The sequence below is a fragment of the Drosophila sulfurigaster genome, chromosome 3 (assembly GCF_023558435.1).
Source record: "Drosophila sulfurigaster albostrigata strain 15112-1811.04 chromosome 3, ASM2355843v2, whole genome shotgun sequence".
NCBI lineage: Eukaryota > Metazoa > Arthropoda > Insecta > Diptera > Drosophilidae > Drosophila > Drosophila sulfurigaster.
Genome location: NC_084883.1, coordinates 13506315 through 13529933, shown reverse-complemented (window position 1 = coordinate 13529933; position 23619 = coordinate 13506315). Strand labels below are relative to the sequence as shown.

The following is a 23619-nucleotide window of genomic DNA, read 5'->3' as shown; positions in this document are numbered from 1 at the left end:
TAAGCCAGCTAGTCTGAACAGAAAGGTAATTAAAAATTAAAAAAAAAAGTAAGAATATAAACAGAGAGTCTTACTCATCAGTTGTATAAAAGTGACAATCGCTGACACTGGCAGAAACAGAAACAATCGAAGCGTCTTTCGAGCACCACAATGAAATTCCTTTACTGCGCCGTCCTCATCTTGGCCGTCTTCGCCGCCAGCCACGCCTACAGCGCCAGCTGGGGCAAGAGGAACAACACCGACTATCTGCTCTCCCGCCAGATTGTCGTCCGCAATCCCATCAAGAACAACTACATAAGCGTCAATGTGGACTATCCCGGCAATGTAAGTCACATCAAATTTGGACCATTTTAAAGACTGACTTCATAAAGTCTAGTTAACGTGATAGTTAGTTAACATCAACTTATCGGTCAGAAAAAAACATGATGCTTTTCCTCAATGTATCTTAAACTAACAAATCATTCAAAAGTGAAAGAGAGTTAAAGTTGAAAAGTAACGTTAAAAACGGCAAGAGAACACAGGACTAACAAGTTTATTAACTTGAGTTGTATCAATAATAATCAATAATTCGTTCGTTCATTTTTTATCAGTGAACTAGTTCGTTCGATTCATCCGCTCAATTTAGTTCTCAACATTCTTCTTCGTTCCATTCAGTTTATCGTTCCATTCCGTTTATTCTTCGACTCCGCTACATTCCATTTATTGTTCGATTCCATTTATCGTTCAGCGTTCGGTTTCGTTCGTTGTTCGCTTTCGTTCAAATTTTCGGGTTTCGGGTTTCGGGTTTCGTGTTTCGGACTTTGACGTCCTACGGTTGGTCCCTAAAATCTGCGTTGTCTTACTGTAAAAGATTATCGTACTACCTCAAGATCAAAGCAACAGAACAAGAACAAACTAAGGAACAAAGTTGAATAACAGAACAAAAAAGAATGATGTATCATCATCTTATTCATATTCCAGAATATATCTTTTTTGTTCAATAGTTTCTGAACACTTCTATTAACAGTTCAGTTCTTTCCTTGTTCTGAATATGTCCTTTTTGTTCAATAGTTCCTAAATACTAGCAACATTATTATTTAACTAAGCCTCAAAAATTCTATCAACAACACTAACAAACTATTGTCTTTACAGGGCGTTGGCTACTACAACATCAGCTTGGTCAGTGTGATCGACAACTTCCGCAACACCTCGGGTGCCACTCCCAGTCTGTGGTCCGGCGGTCCTGGCTTCAAGTTCGCTCAGGTCAATCTGCGTAGCGTAGTCAGCCAAGGCATCAACTCCACCGTCGAGATCTATGGTCGCTAAACTCAGCACAGAACTTTCTTTAAACTCAATCACTCGCAGCAAAATTACAAAAACCAAAAAAAAAATAAAATAAATAAATGAATTTAGTAAATATATATGAAAAGCACTTGTCATTATCTTAGGATGTCTGATATTTGCGGAAGATATCGCTGCTTGGTAGCATTTAACGCGAAGATAACTCGCATTTAAACGACTCTTGAAGAGCGCCATTGGGATAGAAAATTGATCATCATCATCATCATCATCATCATCATCATCATCATCATCATCATCAGTGGCAACATTTGCATATTTCTAATATTAACTAAAAGTTTATTGTTATCAAAACAATTTTTCAATGGTTTTATGCTTTTCATCTATTCAATATTCAAGACAAAGATATTTTTTAGAATTTATTTTGTTCATTAAACTGTAACCTGTAAAATGTATTAAGAATTAATTTTACCTTAAATTCACAAATTAATAATATGAAAATACAATAATATTTTACGAATAAATAGATGAAAATCAGTAATTCAGCTAACTGATTTGCATTAATTATTCATACAAAATTATTGTATTTTGGTTTCATTAATTAAATCATCCATTTGCATATCAATGAATAAGTGTAATTGCCAAGCAAGATCTAATTTTGATTTGCACTTTTTTAAATGAATTCTTTATAAGCTTACGTACATTTATCAACACAAAATTCTTGGAATTTGACTGATTATATATTAAACCTTTTTTAATTATGGGAAAATGTATGTTTAAAAATAAATAATGAAATTGTATGAAGTAAATGCATAACATTCATTTTTTTAAAATTAAAAGTTGGTATTAAATTAAACAAGTAAGAAAGCTACAGTTGAGTGTGCTCGACTGTGAGATACCCATTTTGAATATTGCAGTATTATTCTCAAAATATATATATATATATATATATATATATATATATATATATATATATATATATATATATATATATATATATTTTGAGAATAATACTGCAATATTCAATATTGCATATATATATATATATACCAAACGGTATATTTGGTATATCGATATTGTACGGCATTCAAAATATACCATAGACCGCTCAATATACCATATTGCCAGCAAAGTAACTAAGATCCCTAGTAAGTAAGCGTTTTTGCTCATACAGAAGTATTTCTTTAATAACTTGGATAATTATCTGATCGCAATCAAATTTTAAGGACTCATAAATACTATAGTTATTATTGTATACACCAAAATTCGCAGCTCTAGCTTTAAAATTACGCTTGTTATTCGAATTTTGTCGATTTTCGGGTGCGGAAGTGGGCGTGGCAAAAATTTGATACAAACTTGATCTGCGTGCAAACATAACAAATGGTGTCGATAAAAATTATAGCTCTATCTCTTATAGTCTCTGAGATCTAGGTGTTCATACGGACAGACGGACAGTCAGACAGACGGACATGGCTAGATCGTCTCGGCTGCTGACGCTAATCAAGAATATATCTACTTTATGGAGTCGGAGATGCCTCCTTCTACCTGTTTGTTTCCTGCCGGCACAAAGTTATAATAGCCTTCTACCCTATGACCAGCGGGTATAAAAAGTTGCTTCATATAATTAATTAACATGTTAAACTTTAAAGAAATTTAAAATCATATCAAATTTGTAAAGTATTTGGTAACATTTATAGTAAGAACGAGGTTTTTAGCGTGTTATAAGTGGGATGGGAGCAAATTTGTATCCGTGTAACCGAGTTCGTGCTAAAAGAGTCCGTGTAAGCGAGGGTCAAGTGTATTTGATAATTGTTATTGTAACATATAAGTAATCGTGCAGAACAATAATGACGTTACAGTCAGACTTGGGACACTGACTTGCCATACGTCGAAAGTTAGGTGCATACGCAGTTTTGGCGAGCGTCGACGGCGGCTGCTTGCTTGACAGCTGAAAGTTCAGAGCTTCGTGGGATTAGCTTTAGTTATGCTTTAGGAGATGATATCAGAAGCTCGAGTTCTCAAGAGCAAGAACACATCTAATGTAACAAGTAAGAAAGCTACAGTCGAGTGTGCTCGACTGTGAGATATCCGCTGCCCATTTTGAATAAAGGCAAAATATTGTGGTACTATTTTTAAAATATACCAAAAAAAAAAAAAAAATTTGGTATATAGATATAGTACCGCATTCAAAATATACCATAGACGCACATATACCAGATTGTCAGCCAAAACAACTAAGATCCCTAGTAAGTAGGCGTTTTTGCTCATACAAAAGTATTTCTTTAATAACTTCCACAATTTTTATCTGATCACAATCAAATATTCAGGAATCATAATTACTAATGTTTTTATTTTTTCTCTAGCTTTAAAATTACGCTTTTTATTCGTTTGCGATATTGATTTACGTGGACGGAAGTGGGCGTGGAAAACATTTGAAACAAACTTGATATGCGTGCAAACATAACAAATATAGCTCTATCTCTTATGGTCTCTGAGATCTAGGTGTTCATACGGACAGACGGACATGGCTATATCGTCCCGGCTGTTGACGCTGATCAATAATATATATACTTTATAGGGTCGGAGATACCTCCTTCTACCTGTTACATACATTTCCAGCCGGCACAAACTTATAATAATACCCTTCTACCCTATGGGTAGCGGGTATAAAAATAAAGAATTAAAACATAATTACATTAACTTATACAATGTAAAAGAACAATTCTCTAGCAAAAATGTCGCGTGGGAGACTATCTAACGTGAAAAAAACATATACCAACATATTTTTTTTATTTTTAGTAAAGATGAATCTTATTAGCATTTGATTTTGGAACACCTATTTATTGCTGCAACGTTGTTTAATGGTTTTATGATGATTTCCCTTATGCAATCGGCATCTATGGATTTTAGTTTTGAATATGCAGGACTAGTAAATGAATATGCAGGTCTCTGACTTACCTAACGCAATCCTTAGGGCAGGGATGCTCAACGCCTATACACTGAGTGCACTTTTGTTTTTGTAGAAGCTCTGTGCTTATGGCTAGTGCGCCCATACGCACCGTGCATATGGGCTTCGATTTGCATGCGAAACAAAAACAATTTTGCTTGTTTCTCCATTCCATCTCTTTCCGTCGTCACGCTTCGCTGACCGCAATGTATTTTGTTTTGGTTTTTTTTCTCGAGCACATGCACTGGAACTTATTCTTCTGTCTGGGTTGGGTTTTGATTTATTTCGTGGTCGACCATCGTAAGCGTTATGTTAAATTTTTTGGTGGGTTAGAAAATGAGTGATGAATTGGAGAGCACTTTTTTTTTACCAAAAACTTTAAATGTGAATATAATGCGAAATATGCTTCGTAGTTCTGGATGTAAACACAAAATAGAATCGTAATTTCTCTCAGTGCACAGCTGCGCCCCAACACAAAAGCGCCGCTACATATGTACACGTTTTCTTGTGTCTGTGTTAGTATACGCACTGCCATAAGACGAATTTGAGCACCCCTGCCTTAGGGTTTCTCTTTGAGTAGTTCGCTTTAGCGATTCGAGTGTTTTAACATGCTAGACGTGATTTCCATATTCGAGGGAATGTCCATATAGAGATCACCAAGTTGTCGTATAGTTTTGCAAGCCAGGCCTTTATCTAAGGCCTTTCTGATTACTTGATAGCATACGCTACCTGGAAAGTCGGTTTTAACAGTAACATAATTTACCAATTCATGAATAGATGTAGCTCTTGATGACTCTTTTAAGCCATTTAATATAAGTTCATAGGAAGTTCGAATAGTTTTATCGTAATATATTAAAGCCATATTATTGTAATAATAAACAATTTGACGTTCAAAGCTAAGTATGGCATGGACAAATTTGTATGAATGGAATGGAATGATATTTATTAATAAGCACAAACTGTTTATAAAAAACCTTACTTAATTATTTATAATTAACATAAATAATAATAATGATGTCAAAGAATTTTAATATTTAATATGTTTCAGTGATATTATTAATAAGCAGAAACTGTTTATAAAAAATCTTATTTATTTAATTATGTATGAATATCACAGGGCTTAACTTTATCTTTCAATTCCTTGGCATCAAATACATGAATACAACATAGCTCAAAAATATATAGCAGACAGAAGCTGCTTAGCAATTAAGTTTGTATAAAATAGAGGAGAGAGTGGAACCATTTTCAAAGTATCATATGACACCTCAAAAAAACCCACTCAACACACATCTAAGGAAATTCGAAAAACTCGCCGTAGTATGTTTTTAAAGCTATTTTAAAAAACAGTTTATAAGTTGTTAATATTGTTTTGCAGTCGTCAATGTTTTAAAATGAAATCATGATAGCTGTTGTGGTTACCCTCATAGAAGACTCCACTTGAACATAGTAAGGAGTAATTAATTAATACATATTTGAAAGAAAAGTACCAAAGCAATAAAGAGTGATAAGCAAATTGGGCGGGTTATCAAACACTTTAAAGTGGCCAAACACGTTCTAGGAACTAGATAAGATGCGATTTTCTATATAATTTTGATACTGATACTGAGATTGTTTTGTCCGATATTTCGTGAACCTGAAGTGGACGCAACACGAGAGGTTTTCATAATAGACACATGTTTGTGGGAGAGTGCAGTCGAGTGGCCTGAGAATGAGTCAACGGAATGGCAATAATAGAGCACGAATTCAAAGTGCTTATCAGGTGTGATAACTGGCGGAACTGTGCAGATATAGACTGGAGGTTGGCTGAGGAAGGGGGGAGACGTGAAAAGGCAAAGGGAAAGGGCAAACACCTACATACACCTACTGATGAACAGGCAGTTTCGCAGCCCAAGCGATAAGCCAGCCAGTCTGAACAGAAAGTTAATTAAAAAATAAAAAAAAAATAAAAAATAAACACTCGAATGTAAACAGAGAGTCTTACTCATCAGTTGTATAAAAGCGCTAAACGTTGACACTGGGAAGAACAGAAACAATCGAAGCGTCTTTCGAACACCACAATGAAATTCCTTTACTGCGCCGTCCTCATCCTGGCCGTCTTCGCCGCCAGCCACGCCTACAGCGCCAGCTGGGGCAAGAGGAACAACACCGATTATTTGCTCTCCCGCCAGATTGTCGTCCGTAATCCCATCAAGAACAACTACATAAGCGTCAATGTGAACTATCCCGGCAATGTAAGTAACATCAAATTTTAAAACACTTTAAAGACTGATTTCCTAGTGTGTAGTTAACGCGATAGTTAGTTACCGATGGAATTAATTGTTCAATCCGAAAAAAACAGTTCGGGTTTCTCAATGTATTATATCTTAACATAACAGATCGTTTAGCTTTACTAGAATTTTGCTATGTGAAAGAGAGTTAACGTAGAAAAGTAACGTTGAGAAACCCGATTTTCGGTTTCGGACTTCGGATTTTGACGTTCTACGGTTGATCCCTAAAATCTACCTTGTCTTACTGTAAAAGATTATTGCACGACCTCAAGATCAAAGCAACTGAATAAGAACAAACTAAAGAAAAACAACAATGAAGGATATCTTATTCAGTTCGTTAATTTTACTGAACATGTAATTTTTGTTCAATAGTTCCTAAATACCAGCAACATTATTATTTACCTAAACCTTAAGTATTCTCTTAACAACACTAATGTGCAACCGTCTTTACAGGGCGTTGGCTACTACAACATCAGCTTGGTCAGTGTGATCGACAACTTCCGCAACACCTCGGGTGCCACTCCCAGTCTGTGGTCCGGAGGTCCTGGCTTCAAGTTCGCTCAGGTCAATCTGCGCAGCCAGGTTAGCCGTGGCATCAACTCCACCGTTGAGATCTATGGCCGCTAAACCTTATCTTAAACTCAAGCACTCGCAGTAAAATTACAAAAAAAAAAAAACAAATTATATAAATAAATGAATTTAGTAAATATATATATGAAAAGCACTTGTCATTATCTTAGGTTGTCTGATATTTGCGGAAGATAACGCTGCTTGGTAGCATTTAACGCGAAGATAACTCGCAGTTAAACGACTCTTGAAGAGCGCCATTGGGATAGCAAATTGATCATCATCATCATCAGTGGCAACATTTGCATACAGGAATATTTCTAATATTAACCCTCAGCTAAAGCTTTCCTTCCTCTTGCTCCCTTCCTTCATCTTCTTCACTTTCCGTCTCGCTTGCGGCTGAAAGGACCAAAGGGAAGCGGGCAAAAACGAAAAGAAACGAAAAAAAAAAAAGGAAACTTTTAGCCTGCAGGCAACGTTGGCAAAGAAAAACATTCAATATTTAATAAATATGTATGCTGCGAACACATATTTTTTCTGTTAGCTATTTTGCACAAATCCTGCCAAGCCAGACTGTGTAAAGGACTCGTCCTCCACCAAAAAGGGGACTTATTGGCCTTGGCTCATTTGTATTGGAAATGTTACAGTCACCCTCGCAACGCGATAAATAAAATAAAATAGAGAAGCAAAAAAAAAGATGAACTAAAAAAACGAAAAAGTCGCGGGAAACTGAACTAAAAGATACTCTGTGGAAAATTTGAATAAATTTATTTATTTCTTAATTATGATGCAGTAATTTGAATGTCGAAAGTTCAGTACAGAAATTCTATTTTATTAAATATCTTTTTTTCTGAACATACTATATATTCTGTAATGGTTTCTAATAGAGATTTTCAACCTCTTTAAAAAATAATAATAATAATAATAAAATAAATTATTCGCTAACATAACTTTTTTATATTATTACATCATGTGCATTTGAAAGTTGTCTTTAAAAAGTAAACCTTAAAAAAAAAATTACTTTTTAAAGTAACTTTATTATATTATTAGCTATATCATATGCATTTGAAGCATTAGTAATATTTTATCAAAGAAATGTGTCAATAAAAAATAAAATTAAAAAAAAATAAATTACTCTTCAGCATAACTTGATTATATTATTATATCTTATTCAAAGCAATATCATTATTTTATCAAGGAATGCTATAAAGAGCAAATGAATATATGTATGTATATAATATTTCATTTAAGTTTGTCAATCCTAAACTTTTAATTTTTCATGATTGCTTTATAGAGAGATTTTTATTCGGAATATAAATAGTATTATAAAATTATGTTACACAATATAAGAGAATTATTAAATTTCTCCTGACTAGAAATATAAATTTAGTTTACGAATGAGAAATTTTAAGTTGATGGCTTTTAATGATTCTGAAATAGTCATGTAGAAATAGATGGTAAATCTTAAAAAGGTTTCTAATAATTTATAATTGAAATTTAAGACTTTATTTAAAATACATATATGTAAGCAGAGAGTACAAAATTTAGATTGAAAAATCTTGATTTTCGAACAATGAAAAGAACAATCTTAAAATAAGAATTTAAGGTTAAAACAATCTTAAATCAATATTAGTATGCTAAATTTGCATTTTAAGATTAAAAAGATCTTGTTTTAAGATTAAAATCTTGATTCTAGATTGAAAAGAAAATTGAAAATCTCAATTTAAGATTTTATTCCTGATTTTAGAGCGCTTTTTCTTTCTGTGAATATTTGACCACTGTGTTTGTATTTATATTACAAATTAAAAGCTGATATAATCAATATTTGGATTTTTTGAGTCAGACAATCTCTCAGAAAATATATGTTTTTAATCTCCATATCTGTCTATTTCTTACAGAATTATTTTATTGATTTATTTTCATTTATTATATTAATTAAGAAATTTAATTTCTAAATTTAAATTAAAGAAGAAGAAAAACCTGACAATCAAAAAGAATTACTAGTATTTATTAGACTTCCTCTCAATGTAAACCTTAGTATAATCTTTCACTATTGCACCCACTTTCTAGTCAATCAATATACCCTCTAATATCTACATTTTAATGGGTGCACTGGGTGTAGTAAGAAAAAAATGCAAGTGATAGAAAATGAAAATGTTAAGCGATACGGTCAAAAGGATGCGGACAGAAATCCCTTTTTAGTCGAACATCGACGCATTTGCGGCGTTTTGTATCGAATTTAAATTTCAATTCAAAACGTCTTCAGGCGACAAAAGCGCCCAAAATAAAAGCCAGCTAGTAGAAAATGGTAAGTGGAAAAAGGGAAGAGAAAGCGAAGGATAGATAGGGTATGTGTGTGTTGGCGTGTTTGTCTTACATGTAGGTAAATATTTGCTCAGGACGCACAAATGTTTGAAAACTTGTCAACGAAATGTTTCACTTAGTTAATATGCAAAACGCGCGGCTCGCAATGCAAAGCCCAACGCCGGATATGTTTACGGATGTCGGCTACGGATACACACGGCATGTGTGAGAAGGGGAGAAAGAGGTGGTAGAGGGGGATATTGGTCGAACTGACTAACTGACTGCCAACACAACACCGACAACCAACCAGGCAAACCAAAAATAAAAATGCCAAAGAAAAGTGTAAAATCTGTAAGGAAAACTGAGCAAGCGACTGTCGAAATTCGTTTACATGGAAAGTCACGTAGAGTTGCCTACACACACACACACACACACACACAGACCCACATATACATATGTTATGCAAGAGGGAGGACCCTAAAATACATTTATACAACTCTGGCTGAAATACAAGTTTTACGCTCGAGAATAAATCAAGTTAAACTAAAGAATCAATTGCAGAGTGTGACAGTTTTAACTTTTGTCATGGAAATGTGATTGGGCTCGTTAAAGTGTCTTTTACTATATGTTCACTATATACACAGACAGTTGCGGAGATATTTGGTGTAATATTCTCAGATAGCAGCTGCTATATCGGAGACTGACATTTCAAGTGCTCAGATAACAACAGAATAAAAAAAAAAACTAAAAAAGATCAATGAATTCGCAAGAGAAAATTAATATGATTTTATAAACAGGAAATAGTTTAATAATTTTTGTTATACCATACAAAATCAAATTTATTTGTAGATAATTTAACATGGCCAAATTCGACCGCTGCTATCTTAATTCTTTTGGTTGGCAATCTGGTATATTTGAGTGTATAGTAGGTATGGTATATTTTCAATGTAGGAGTATATCATAATACCAAATATAAGTTTCTTTTAAGAAAGATATCGCACATTATGCCATATTATTTTAGTATTCGGTATATGAGTTTAGTATATTTTAAGAAGGATATCGCAAATTTACCGAATATAAGCTTCGGTATGTTTTAGTTTGATTTTGGTATTCGGTATATTAGTTTAGTATATGTTAAGAAAAATACCGCATTGTTTTTCTTTTATTGAGACCACACGACTGAAGATTTCTTAATTATTCTTAAATGATATAATTCTTTATTAGAAAATATTTGAATTAATATACAAGAGTACAAATGTAAAGAGAGGGGAAAAATAATCAACACAATTTGGTTTTTCTACTCAGCGAATACTAAAACAATTTAAGAAGCAAGTAATATAAATTTTAATTTTTATTTATCAAATTTACTCATTTACAACAATTTTTAAAATAAAGTAAGCTTTAAACCTTTGAAGACAGTGATATTGTTATTTTTATTAAATCTAACCATTTTAAAAAAAAAAATTATCATAAATAAAGTATTCACAATATACAAGTTAGTAAATTTGATTTTTGTGCGTGTCCAGAAATTCAATATTACATTTCACATTGCGATTTACAAAAGATTAAATTAGATTCATCAATGAATTTTAATTGATATATTTTTTACTGGATTTAAATGTTAAATAATTTATATTTAAAAATAACACCCTTCTTATGTATACCAAATCAAACTTTTCTTTATTTGAAAAAATATTAATTTTTTTTTTTAATTTCCCCCCAAAGTTATCATAAGTTCTGCAATTTATTTTATATTATAATAATTCCTTATAACATACTTGAAGTCTAGCAAACAACAGAATTTATAAGTTCGCTTTGTGTTTCAACTTTGGAGTAGTTAACCATAATTAAATAAACGCATAATAATGACACATTCTCTAGTTAAATAAAAGATTAAAATAACAATGACACATTCTTCAGTTAAATTAAAAATTCATAATAAATACTTATTCTCTAGTTAACACTCTTAGCATTTTAAACATTAAAAAGTCACCTAACACTTGTAACGTGCTGCAAAGTGATTTAAAAATAGAATTTCATAATTTATTTATTGACATATCGACAACATGAACTCTCTCTCTCTCTCTCTCAAAACATCAAGTTTAATCGATATCCACAAATTTGAACCCTTTTTCATATTGCTTAAGTCACCCTCGCATGATTTGCAAGCTGCTTCAAAATTTGTTTCCGGTCGCATTTACTTGACAAATTTCTCATACGCCGCGTGAACCGCTGCTGCTTGTTGTTGTTGTTGGTGTTGGTGTTGTTGTTGTAGTTGTTGCTGTGGCTGTTGTTGCTGTTGCTTTTGCTGTTGTTGCTGTTGCTGTTGCTTTTGCTGTTGCTGCTGTCGTTTTGCCAAAATGCCTAACTTAAGCCGCTTGCTGGCTAAGCTGACCACCACACACATGCTTTCGCCTCCTCCCCTGCCTCCCCCTCCTACCTTCTGCCTCCGACCTGCCCCGAGTTGAACTGTGCAACAGACTGCGGCATCCTTGTGCCAATGTCCAAGGACCAAGCGACGTTGGCAACAGCTTGCAAAGCAATTACTTCAAACTACCCGGAAATGTCGCCTGGCTGACCAGCTGCCGTGTCCCCAGCTCTCCTCCCTCTCTTCTCAGTCCTTGCCTCAGGCATATGTGCTGTCTGTGTGTCTCTGTGTGTGTGTGTGTGGGTGTTGCTGCAACAGTTATTGGAGCATGGCAAAAACACCGACCGCAGTGCGGACCTGGAACCTGAACCATGGAGAGACTGTCGACGTCAGCCGGTTGAACAGACACCGACACACACACTGACACACACACATACATAGAGAGACGGACATGCCACACACCGCTTGCCACATGCCACATGGCAACTCTGAGGCTGGTTAAATTGCTGATTTTGTAGCCGAGCAACATTGATTTTTAATAAATAGCAATTTGGCAAACCAAAACGGAATTGTTATTATTTCAGCAGCGCACACGTTTCTGAATCAGCTTTCAACTGTTTACGTGCAGGTAACAAAAACACTGTTCAACATTCAACCACACACGCGGGAACGACATCAAATGCCACTTGAAATATGCAACAAGCAGCAACAACAGAAAACTGAAAACCTGCCCAAATTAATGTCAAGCATTGCACTAATCAGCAGTTAATGCTGCGCACAGTGGTGCAAAAACAGTGAAATAGCCATCAATTAATGAGAACACGAATCGAGGGCAGAATTCGTTGAATTATTTCGCCGATTAAGTGTACTTTTCATTAATAACGCTTCACGCTTTTGTCGTCACACTGTGTGTGGAAAAGCAGCAGCCTCCTCTTCACTTTTTTGGGGTCGTAATGAAGTATTTATGATTGCTTGATTGGCAGCGTGCAACGGCTGTTTGGCCAATCCAAGCTATTGGTAACACAGAAGTTGCAACAACAGTTTTGACAAGTGCTGCTGGGGATTTGTGGCATAACGAATTCGTGCCGAAAATTGTAAAATAACACTGGAGTGTAAAGGTGCAACTTGCAACGCGCAACCAACATGCCACAATCAATATTGATGAGTGGCAGTGGCAACAACTTTTCGGCCCAAATGTAAATCGACCTCTAGTGGCTGGCCACAGGATCTGCTCTCTGCTCTCTGCTTTCTGGTTTAAGGTTTATGGTAACTGGGATAAATGCTGAATAGTTGAACTATGATGCTCTCTCTCTCTCTCTGCCATCGTTATTTATGGCCACATTTGGCATACTGCAGCTTATTTGCATTGGGCCAAAAGTGATTAAGTAAACTTATCTGGGCAGCAAACTACATAAAATATCGACATAAACAACATCATGACGATAAAATATACACACATTGAGTATTATATCAATTTATGCCTCCCCCTCCCCACGCTCTCACTCTTTCATCGGCACTTCATCGCCTCAGTCCCATAAATTTGATGGGAATCGAAAAGCAATTACTTGCAGGTAATCCTCGACATAAACTCTACAGATTACATTAATGCCTAGAAATTGAAATACAATTGCCATAAATGTGTAAATAGTGAAATACAGCATAAATTCCATTTACTCGCCTTCCCAATAAATTGAATGCCATTTAAGCTTAAGCACTTGGCAGCGTGTGTGAATTTAATCATAATTATTCAAACACCTCGCTTATTTAATAACCAATTATGAGGTGTTCAACTAAGCCAGTTATGTGAAGTAAAACACATTTAATATATACCAAAATTTAGTTGAGTTCATGTTAGATAGAACTCTTTACTCAATTAACATTTCCATTTAAATTTAACTGCCAACTTCAAGTGCGTTAAGTGCTAAGCGCAGCCAACTTCACGTTTACAAATGCTCGTTTAGTTGGAACACAAACCTACTTAACAACTATCCGAGTCGCAAATAATAGCGCCACCTAGTAGCAGACTTTGTTATCGCTGTAGCCCACAGATGGCGTCACGCTTTAGCGAATGCAAGCACCAATAGCCGAGACTCTTTTACAGGGTTGCATTTCGACATTTATCGAAAATGGCGCGTTTAGCTTCAAATTTATTAATTTACATAACGAAAACGTAGCGAAAAATATCGAATGGCACTGCTAGTAATAAATTCTACACACGATAAGTACAGTTACTAAATGATGCAATTTGATTTTGCTGATTCAGCCAAACGAAATGTAAATAAATTGATGTTCATACATCAGCGCTCTGCCAAATCCCCAAGTTAAACAAAACTCTCTTCATTTACATAAAGCAAACCCATAATTTGTTCAAGTACATAGACAACAGCAAACAACGCACAACATTTCTGCCTGCCGCCCACAGAGCGTTTCTTCTTACGACTTTGGCTGTGACAGCAACCCCGAAAAACTCTCGAGTTTCCTCGTCCAACAGATACACGCAACCACTAACACACACACAGAAACACACACACATACATATATATAGAGTGAGCATTTTCCTTTGTTTTGTGTGTTTCCCTTCGGTTTCTTGTTTGTGCAGCGCATGGAAAAGATATCTTTCCATATGGCTGATTTTGAATGGTTAGATACTTTTTTTCTGTCATTTTCATAATGAGTAATGAGGGAAGAGCGAGAAGTGTTTCGTTGTTTACCTCGGCATAAAAGCCAAACGACGAAATTATTACGATTGTTGGTTGAGCTGGGAATTTTGCCAGCCTGCTTGACTTTAATATGCAACGAACGTAGCAACTGTACTTGTTGTGTATTTTAAAGCATACTAACCAAAAGCGTAACTTGCAGATGCAAGTACAGTACTGAAAAACTTGCTGCGGCCATTAATAACTAATCATTCTACTCCATATCAGGTGTCGTTTTTTGCCTTTTTTGTTTTCTGAAAATGTTTTACACCCACCATCCGACCAAGTCCATCAATCAATAACTGTGTATATACTCAAACCTCCTGCGAGTCCACAGAAAAAAAAAACTCGCCCCTTTTTAACTCCGCCTGAGCAACCCGACAACTTGGTCGAATCGTATTGCATTGCCTTCAATGTCCAATCGCTGGTCGTTCACACACTTCGGCTTTCGTTTTCGGCTGCCCGATGATTGGTCGTTGCTCTCGTGTAAAATCCGACAAATCGCGCTCTTTTCGTGTCTTCGGCTTTCGTTCTCGCTGTTCGGCAACCGGTTTTAGTGCTCTGCTCTCTTCATGCGGCATTTCGTGTGTCGCTCTTTGCCTTGGCTACTCACTCTCTTTCGTTACGTTCGACAAAGAGCGAGAGCGAGAGCGAGAGAGAGCAAAAGCGAAGGCGAGAGCAACTGAAGCGAAACAATCGACGCGACGTAACCGTTTGCATTGTGCTCGTATTTTGTGTCTATAACATGAAACGGGCGAAAAAAAACTTTTGAGTTGGCACTGAAAAAACTCATACAACTTGCAATGGGCGGCAACAAGATTGCATCTAGATTCTTGATTCTACGTAGAATGCACAAGTTGATGTTTTATTCTACTCAACAAATTACTTTGGCCCTTGCATTTCATCGATTTTGTAGAGATTCTATAAATGGCTGAGCATCTTGACATTGTTGTAAGCAACACAAAAACTTTTACTGTTATCTTTTATCGGTATTTTTCGTTTGTCTGTCCGTCCGTATAAGTTTGCATATCTCAGAAGCCGAAAGATTTTAGTTAGAAAAATAATAGTTTGTACTTTGGAATATTTTACACATTCCGAGAAAGTTATATAAAAACATAACGATCTGTCTGATAATAAACAGCGCAGACCTTTCGAAAATACCACTAAGTATTTTAAGTAAAACTAATTCCTTTCGAAATTCCAATTTCTAAACAATTTGACATATGAGTAAAGCATAAAGAAGAAGATGACTTTTAAAGAATTTAATATATTTCGGCATTCCCTTGACAGAAACTTGTATTTTCTTAACTACAGTGAAAACTTTCTAAGCAGACACCTGCATTATCTGAATATATCTTTTAACGAAAACATTTTCTGTGCCGTTTCGTACAGTTTTCAGAGCAAATTCGTCTCTTTTAGGTGGACACTCCGTTTTAACAGTTAAAGAGAATCCTCACTGTATATGCAACAGTATCAAAAATTACATTTTCTGGAAGTTTCGAGTGGATCAATAGTTGGAAGTAGAGCGTTATTATAGAGAAGAGATGGATAGCTATTTGAGGTATGGAAAGTTATTGGATTTCTACGCTTTAAAATAAGTAACTCTTTCTCTAAACTATTTACTGAAAGTAGAGCGAGTAGAGTGAGTAAGAAGCTAAGAAATCCAATAGCTATACTTTTCAGAAAGTAGTTCGGAGAAAGAGTTACTTATTTTAAAGCTAAGTAATCCAATAACTCTCCATAGCTTCAATATCTACCCATATCTTCTCCATTATAACACTCTACTTCCAACTATTGATCCATTTGACTTCATAGAAAAATGTATTTTCTATTACTCTCCGTCATCTCTTGCTCAATTATTTAGTCATCTGCATTGTGCAACAGCTGCTGCCACATGCCACACGCCACTTGCCACTCCCGCCCTCATGCGCATCTTGGTGGCTGTGGCACGTCATAAAATGGCTTCACTACGCCCTAACTCTGCCTGCGTCTCCGCCTCTGTTCGGCAAGTGAAGTCGGAGTCTGTTTTGGCCATAGTTTATTGCACGGCGGCACTTGACTTGCCACACAAATCACCATTTTTAATGAAATGAGCTGTCAAAAGTGCCGTTACCCTTTCGTACTTATTATATGTTAACTATTTGCTTCATCAGTAGCTGCAATTTATTTTTAGTTGCAGCACTGTTTTACATTTTATTGCATTGTATTAGTTGACTGAGCTTTAAACAGTTTAGTATTGAGCGCAGTTAATAAATGGGTCAAAAGTTGCTAAAAGCTTACTTTCCATACAAAAATATTACATTTTTAATTACCGAATACATAATAGAATAGGTTTGTGCATAATTACAGTGAAAACTACCTTAACGGACATCATCATTACTTGGATACTCCTTTTGACGGACATTTTTATATAGTTGCATTTAGTTTGTAGAGTAATTTCAATTATTGATAGTGGTTATTCAAGAAGAAAAAGCCAAGAAAATGTTCACTCGAAAAGAATTTTTAATTTTCTAGATTAAATAAGCAACGTCGTAAAATAAAGCTTTTAATAAACTGACATTTTTAAATAAACAATCATACAAAAATGTAATTTTTATTATTTCCCTTTTTCGATTCTATTTAAAGAAGAACATGGAGGGATAACAAACACTTATGTACATCTTCTACATATCAACAGCAACTTTGTTCTTTACAAAAGTAAAGTTGCCAATTTAAAATCCAAAAATTTACCTAAGGAATTAGGTATGAATGAGACTTAACGAACGTAATTGTCATATTTGCAAAGAAAAAATATGATTAAGATAAAGAGAGCATTAGTCTAAGTAAGGTAAAAGGCTATGAACGCGAAATTATCGTTAATTTGAGGAGAATTGGCAGCACTGGGTAATTCAAGGAGATTTCGTTAAGAAAGTCTTTATTAATACAGAAATAAATGCATTTTCAGTACAAGAATTCGAATATTAAAGTTGATTGTGTGAACTTTTTCAAAGAATAAATGTATTTTCAAAGAATAATGGACTCATATAGAGTTTATATATCAACGAGAATTTGTAATCAATATTTAATATTAAAATTTCAATGTATTCCAGACACAAATTAAGTCGGTTGATATCTTCACACAGCAACTGTTCATTTCATTTAATAGAAATATTTAGTACTTAGTGCTTCTTTTGTTATTTTCTTTCCTTTTTCGCCATTTTAGAATGGTGAATACTTAATTGAAGCTAAAAAAAAAGTGATGTCCACACTAAATAAATCAGTTACATTGGCAGCACTGCAAGTGAATATGTGGAATAAGCATTTCAAAACCCAGTACACACAATATTGTGTTGTGTTTGGATGTATAGGTGTGTTTTTATGTTTTTACTTTTTTTGGTTAGACAAACACATTTGTGTTTTACTTCTTTTTGAAGCATTTTGTCCTTATTTCATTATTTCATCCGTTTCCTCACCATTTTGGAATGCAAATACTTTATAAAAGCTAAACAAAGTGATGCCAAACGCTACAAAAAACAACAACAGCATTGGCAGCACTACAAATGAATACGTAGAAAAACCAAAAACACACAGCACGACTTCTGTTTGGATGTATAGGTGTGCTTTTATGCATTTATTTTCGTTGCTTAGCCAAACACATTTGTGCTTTACTTGTTGTTGTTGTTTTGTTTGCAATCTGCGTCCTCTTTTGCTTTTACCGCAATCAAAACTCTCAGCCTTCGGTCACACATTTAAAATGGCGTCGCCAGCCAGAAACGTGCAGTGACGTCACGCTGCTGCTGCTGATGATGATGATTTGTGTCCGAGTCAAAAACACAAACTAACACACATTCACATATTCACTAACACACATGCAGAGCAAACAAAAATCGACGAAGAGTTAATTTAATCGGCATTTTGGGAGACTAAAAACAACAAAACGAAACATCGAAATGCCAAAGCGACACGCAAAAATGCTATAATTAAATTTTTCACTTAGCGATCAGGCGAGCGCAGCAAAAAAAAAGGCAGAAGAACATTTCGTTGAAATTATTTATAAATAAATTAGTTGCCGTTAGCTGTTGCTATTGCTGCAATGCGTTTAATGCGAAGCGAAGCAAAGGGCAAAGCAAAAGCAAAAACAAGAAACACAAAAGGCGGCGCCATAAACAACCGCAAGAACACATTAAAAGAAAGGCCATAAAAGATAATGGGCAGAGGCAAAAACAAAAACCAAAGTGTAATTGCGGTTTTCATAGGCGACACTTTTTCATTATTGAAGTAAGCGAAACGAAATACATCGATTATTGCATTTATGTGTGTGTGTGTGTGAGCAAGGGGCGTGTGTGTGCCGGACAAGGAGGGGACAGAGGCGAACAGAGAGACCGAGTCCAGTGTGCATAATAAAAAAGCTCATCAAATGTGCCAGCAGCGTTAACTTAATAATCGCCATAAATGGCGCCATTCGCAATGAGGCAAATCTCCCTTACAGCCTCGCCCTCGCCCTCTCCCTTCAACTCTACCACTTCCAATTTCATCTCCCCCTTCCCATTCGCAGCAGCAGCGCAACACAAACTGCTGGCAACAAACAACCCACAATGACGACTGAATTTTCGCCATGCTACGTAATGATGAAGTTCGGCAACATCGCACAACTCAAACGTAAATTATAGTAAAATGCGTTGCGTCTGTATATGTGTGTGTGTGTACGTGTTTGTGGTTGTTTTTGTTGCTGTTGTGACCTTTTTCGTGACGTTGCAATCGGCAACGCCAGCGACTGACAAGATATTCATTCGAACTCAATATTTTATTCGAATTTCGAATACGAGCGAGCGAGCCCGAAAGAGAGAGAGAGAGAGAGCGAGCGAGCTGCGTAAACGAATTCGCCGCAAGAGAGTGTGAGCACGAGAGCGCACACAACGCGAACGAATCCGAAGAGCGTGCAAGTGTGTGCGTGCTTGCGTGTGTGAGTGCGGATTTTGATTCAAAGCAGAAAAGCGCGGAAAATTTTATAAGCGGCCAACTTTTTTTTTCTTCTCATTTGTTGTTTTCATTTTGTTGCTATGTTTTTAGGTTTGCTGTTCGGTTGCTTCATTTTGGCTTGTGTGTATGTGAAAAGCGGCAACAGCGCGTTAGCGCATTCGGCCTCTCAATCGTGGCTCGGCGTTTGACTTCGTTTCGTTTGCTCGATGCCGATAATAATAATTGAACGAACGAACGAACGCCCGTTGCCAAAAGCAAGCAAATAACAACAAATAAAAATCTCGCATACAAAAAGCCAAGACGCAAAAACAGGCCTCTAAAATATTTGTTTTTATTTTTGTATTTTTTTTTGCTTCTCGCTTTTTTTTTGGCAGGCGTTTTTGCTGCTTTTATCACGTCTCTACTAATTACATATAATATTTTTGCTGGCAAGCAAACGCTTTTTGTTGTTGTTTATTATACAAGTATGTATTCGTCTTTGGGCTTTTGGCGATTTGTTTTGTTATCGTTTTCACTGCTTTGCTTTGCGCTGCAGCCGCATTCAATAAATTTTGTTCGTGCTGCTCATTTATCGCATCACTTGCTGCTTTAGCCCATTGTTTTCAGCTTTTTTGCGTCTGAAAAGTTGGCAACTCTTTTGTGTTTGGCCCATAAGTCACCCAAATTGGCTAGACGAATGCAATTTCCCAGCACAAAAGAGAGTCTACAATGTAGACTGTAGACAGCAGATTGCAAACAAAACAAAAACAATGAGAAATCTCAAGTTGAGACAAAGTCAAGTGAAGTCAACCAAATTGAAGTTGACTTTCTTCTCGTTTAGCTTTAGATTTCAACTTGTGATATCTTTGACACAATTATGAGATTCGAAACTGCAGAAAACTGTAAAAACTTTATATAAGGTTAGCTTTCATTCTCTCTATGCTTCCTCCATTCTCTTCTTTTTCACTTTAAGCATTGTTCAACTCAGCTCTGTTATCGAAACTAGACTTTTTACTTCCGGTTTTATGAGCGCCATTTTGTCGCTTACACGCTGTGAAAATTACAGTTCTCGGCTCTTTTGAGTTGAGTGCACGATTAAATTGGTCAATAAAAATTATATGTAATATAATTTTAGATTCACATCTTTCAAGTGTTGTTGAACTTGTTGAAGAAAAAGATTGAAGAGTGTAAATAGACTTTTTCTATACATTCCATGTATTTCTTTAAACTGATTAGAGTAACGTTTTAAGATTTGACTCTATAATCTATAAGAGTACTCTATAAACCGTACAACTTAAAGAATGTTACTATATGTACTATCTAAAATTGCATTTTAATCATCTTTTCTATTGACTTCTTCAAAAAAGTTTGCCTTATTTACGGCAATCGCTAAATTTGACACAGTTTTCATAAGGAGGGTATTATAAGTTGGTGCATATAGGAAACGTAACGGACAAATGAAAGCATGTCCGATGCCAATCCGATTGAGTGTATATATATTTGGTCAGCGTCAACATCTGAAACGATATAATTAAACCCGTCTGTCCGTATGAACACCTAGATGTCAAAGATTATAAGAGACGGAGTTATAATTTTTGTTTGACAGCACTTCTAATTGGTATTATGTATTTTCGATTTTGGTCACGCCTAAGTATACTTAAGTTTAAAGCTAAAGTACCGATTTTTGGTACATAAGAATAATAATTACTTCACTCTTCCTAAAAATTTGTATTGTTCAAGATATTCAAGAAATAATTTTAATTTTTTTAGTTGATAATTGAGTATAAGCTGTATGCAATGGTATATTTTAAATGTAGTAGTATGACGATATCCTTAGTTCGGTATATTTTTGGAGTTTGTCGAAATAATAAGTTGGGATATTTTGGACAATAATTATACAGCTCAGTTTCGTTTCTATTGAAAAGGGATAGCGAGAATATCACAGGCGAACACTTTTGCCTCTAAGTTTCTGAACTGATTTAGTGATTCATGTCTGTGATTCATTGATAATCCAATTGCAAACTATGCAGAATCATTGTTAATGAACAATTCAGAAATATAACAATTAGTCAACTATATTAAAGATTTTCCTTAATTGAGTAATTTGCGAAAACTTATGAAATAAAGTGAGAGAAGTTTTCTATATATATGTTTATATACTATATTTCGTCATAAACAGTCTTGTCTCCAGTCTAGACTAAAGTGCTAGAATTGCCCAATAGTGTATAATGGCCATAAACATTTATGCATTTATTACCATGAATTTCGCCATTATGGTTTTATTACATGCAAGAAATGCAACTTAAATAAGACATATTTCCCAAGTGGTTTAATTGGACATTATAAATACGGAAAGAGTTGCGATAGTATTTTGTGGGGCAATCATATTATAAGAAAATAAGAAATAGCGGATGTTGTTGCATTATAATAAATAACTGTACAATTACGCATTGATGAGAGTTACTTAAGAGTGTGGTTATAATTTTGTAATGCTGAAAAATGTTATTCGTATTTATATTTTTGCATTTTCAAAAAGATTTCTATAGTGATTAGAAGAGCAAACAAGGAATTTTTCATTTCACCACAAATAGAAATTTGTTCTCATTCGATTATTATGACAATGACATCATAAGTTCCTAGTTTGTATTTCATCATAAGTTGATAGTGCTCTAAATGACGCTAGCAACTGAAATAATGACCTCGACTCATATTGTGTAATTGAAGTTTATGATTTTGTTTGATGTAAGCAAAGCTTTAGTAAACTTTCATATATGTATTTATGTAAAGTTGTAACATTCTGATCAGAAAACATCATGAATTATGATGATAATCAAATTTTTTTGGAAGTACCTATTTTCCTTTTTGTTTTTGAATTGGGATCCAAATTTCATATGGATAATAATATTCAATACTAATAATATCCATTTAAAGTATTTTACCACATAATGGTGAATAGCCTTTGAACAATCTTTCAATATCAACATCATAGCATTTACAGCAAAATGGGTCGATATTTAAAATGGCGACTCTTATGGGTTGTTTTCTCATTTCGCTTAAATACTGTACAATGTGAATCTTTTTTTTTATACTTCTTCGCCAGTGTCTTTCTCAAACCTTGCTTGAACTACATTTTATTAAATGCTCTGCATAATTATAAACTTATATAATGAAAGTCATATAATGGAGCAGTAGATAGGCGAAACGCTGTGCTTAAAATATAGCCAAAAGTAGGTGCAAAGTATATGAAAAGCAAATAAATAAAATGATGCAAATGAATTGTGGCATTGTTTATGAATTTGTGGCGCAAAACAAACGTCAAAAGCAGAAAATAAACAGAAGCGAAACATCAAAACGCTGATGTTCCAATTTAGCACAACTTTCGCTAGTTGTCGCCGTCGCAGTCGCTGTTGCTGTTGCCGTTGCCTTTTGGGGCCGCACTACGGTACCAAAGGGGGGTGTGTGGAGTGCTGCTGAGGTGGCGACGTGCAAAGCGCACACAGCCAGACAGAGCGACTGAGAGACAGCAGCCACAGCAACGGCAGCAGAGCAAACGTTGTGTGTGCAAACGTCATCAACATAATTTTCATCACTCAGCGATAAACACGAAATATGCTGATGAAAGACGCCGAACAGAGCGCGCCACTGAGCAGAGCCGAACAGTCAGTCGAGTAGCCGAACGAAATACGAACACAGCCGAAGGCCAGCGAGAGCGAGAGAGAGTGGCAAAGAGTGTGGGACTCCCAAGGGGCCAGAGGTGGAGTCATGAGGCGAGCACACGCAAAAGAGAACACCCAAAAAAAGGGAGAGCCACACAGCCGAAGCGAGAGAGTGAGTGCGAGTGCGAGAGGGAGTGGCAAAGGGAGAGGAAGAGCGAGAGCAAACGAATGTGAGCCAAGCACTAAGTAAAAACAGTCCCAGTTGCCAGTCCCCGTTGGCGAGTGGGTGTCGACTGTGCTGACTACGGCAACAAAGGCAGCGCAGTGGCAGCGACAGCGACAGCAGCAGCGACAGCGTCAACGGAAGCAGCTCATTGAGACCGAGTGGAGAGTGGAGTTGGGGAACGAAGCGACGGCGAAGAAAAGCGCGCCACAAAAAATACAACAATGAGAGCGATTGTGTCTGGGTGCCGTTGGCCGTTGCTCAAGCACTCCCCTCGCATTCCCCCGCATTCATGCTCACCACATCCACTCCCCCTCCCCACATACTCCCTTGTTGCCCACTGCAGCCAGTTGTGTGCGGCAGCCGTGACACTCC

At 35.7% G+C, this 23619-nt stretch overlaps 2 protein-coding genes across 2 annotated transcripts; both read left to right on the top strand.

The window, feature by feature from the left end:
- Positions 1–106: 106 nt before the first annotated feature.
- On the top strand, positions 107–1306 carry LOC133844421 (probable salivary secreted peptide). The gene is made up of 2 exons (XM_062278392.1): positions 107–324; positions 1132–1306. The coding sequence occupies exons 1-2, from the start codon at positions 151–153 to the stop codon at positions 1303–1305; spliced, it is 348 nt and encodes a 115-aa protein (XP_062134376.1). The 5' UTR covers positions 107–150; the 3' UTR covers position 1306.
- Positions 1307–6249: 4943 nt separating this feature from the next.
- On the top strand, positions 6250–7120 carry LOC133844546 (probable salivary secreted peptide). The gene is made up of 2 exons (XM_062278602.1): positions 6250–6456; positions 6946–7120. The coding sequence occupies exons 1-2, from the start codon at positions 6283–6285 to the stop codon at positions 7117–7119; spliced, it is 348 nt and encodes a 115-aa protein (XP_062134586.1). The 5' UTR covers positions 6250–6282; the 3' UTR covers position 7120.
- The last annotated feature ends 16499 nt before the right edge of the window (positions 7121–23619 follow it).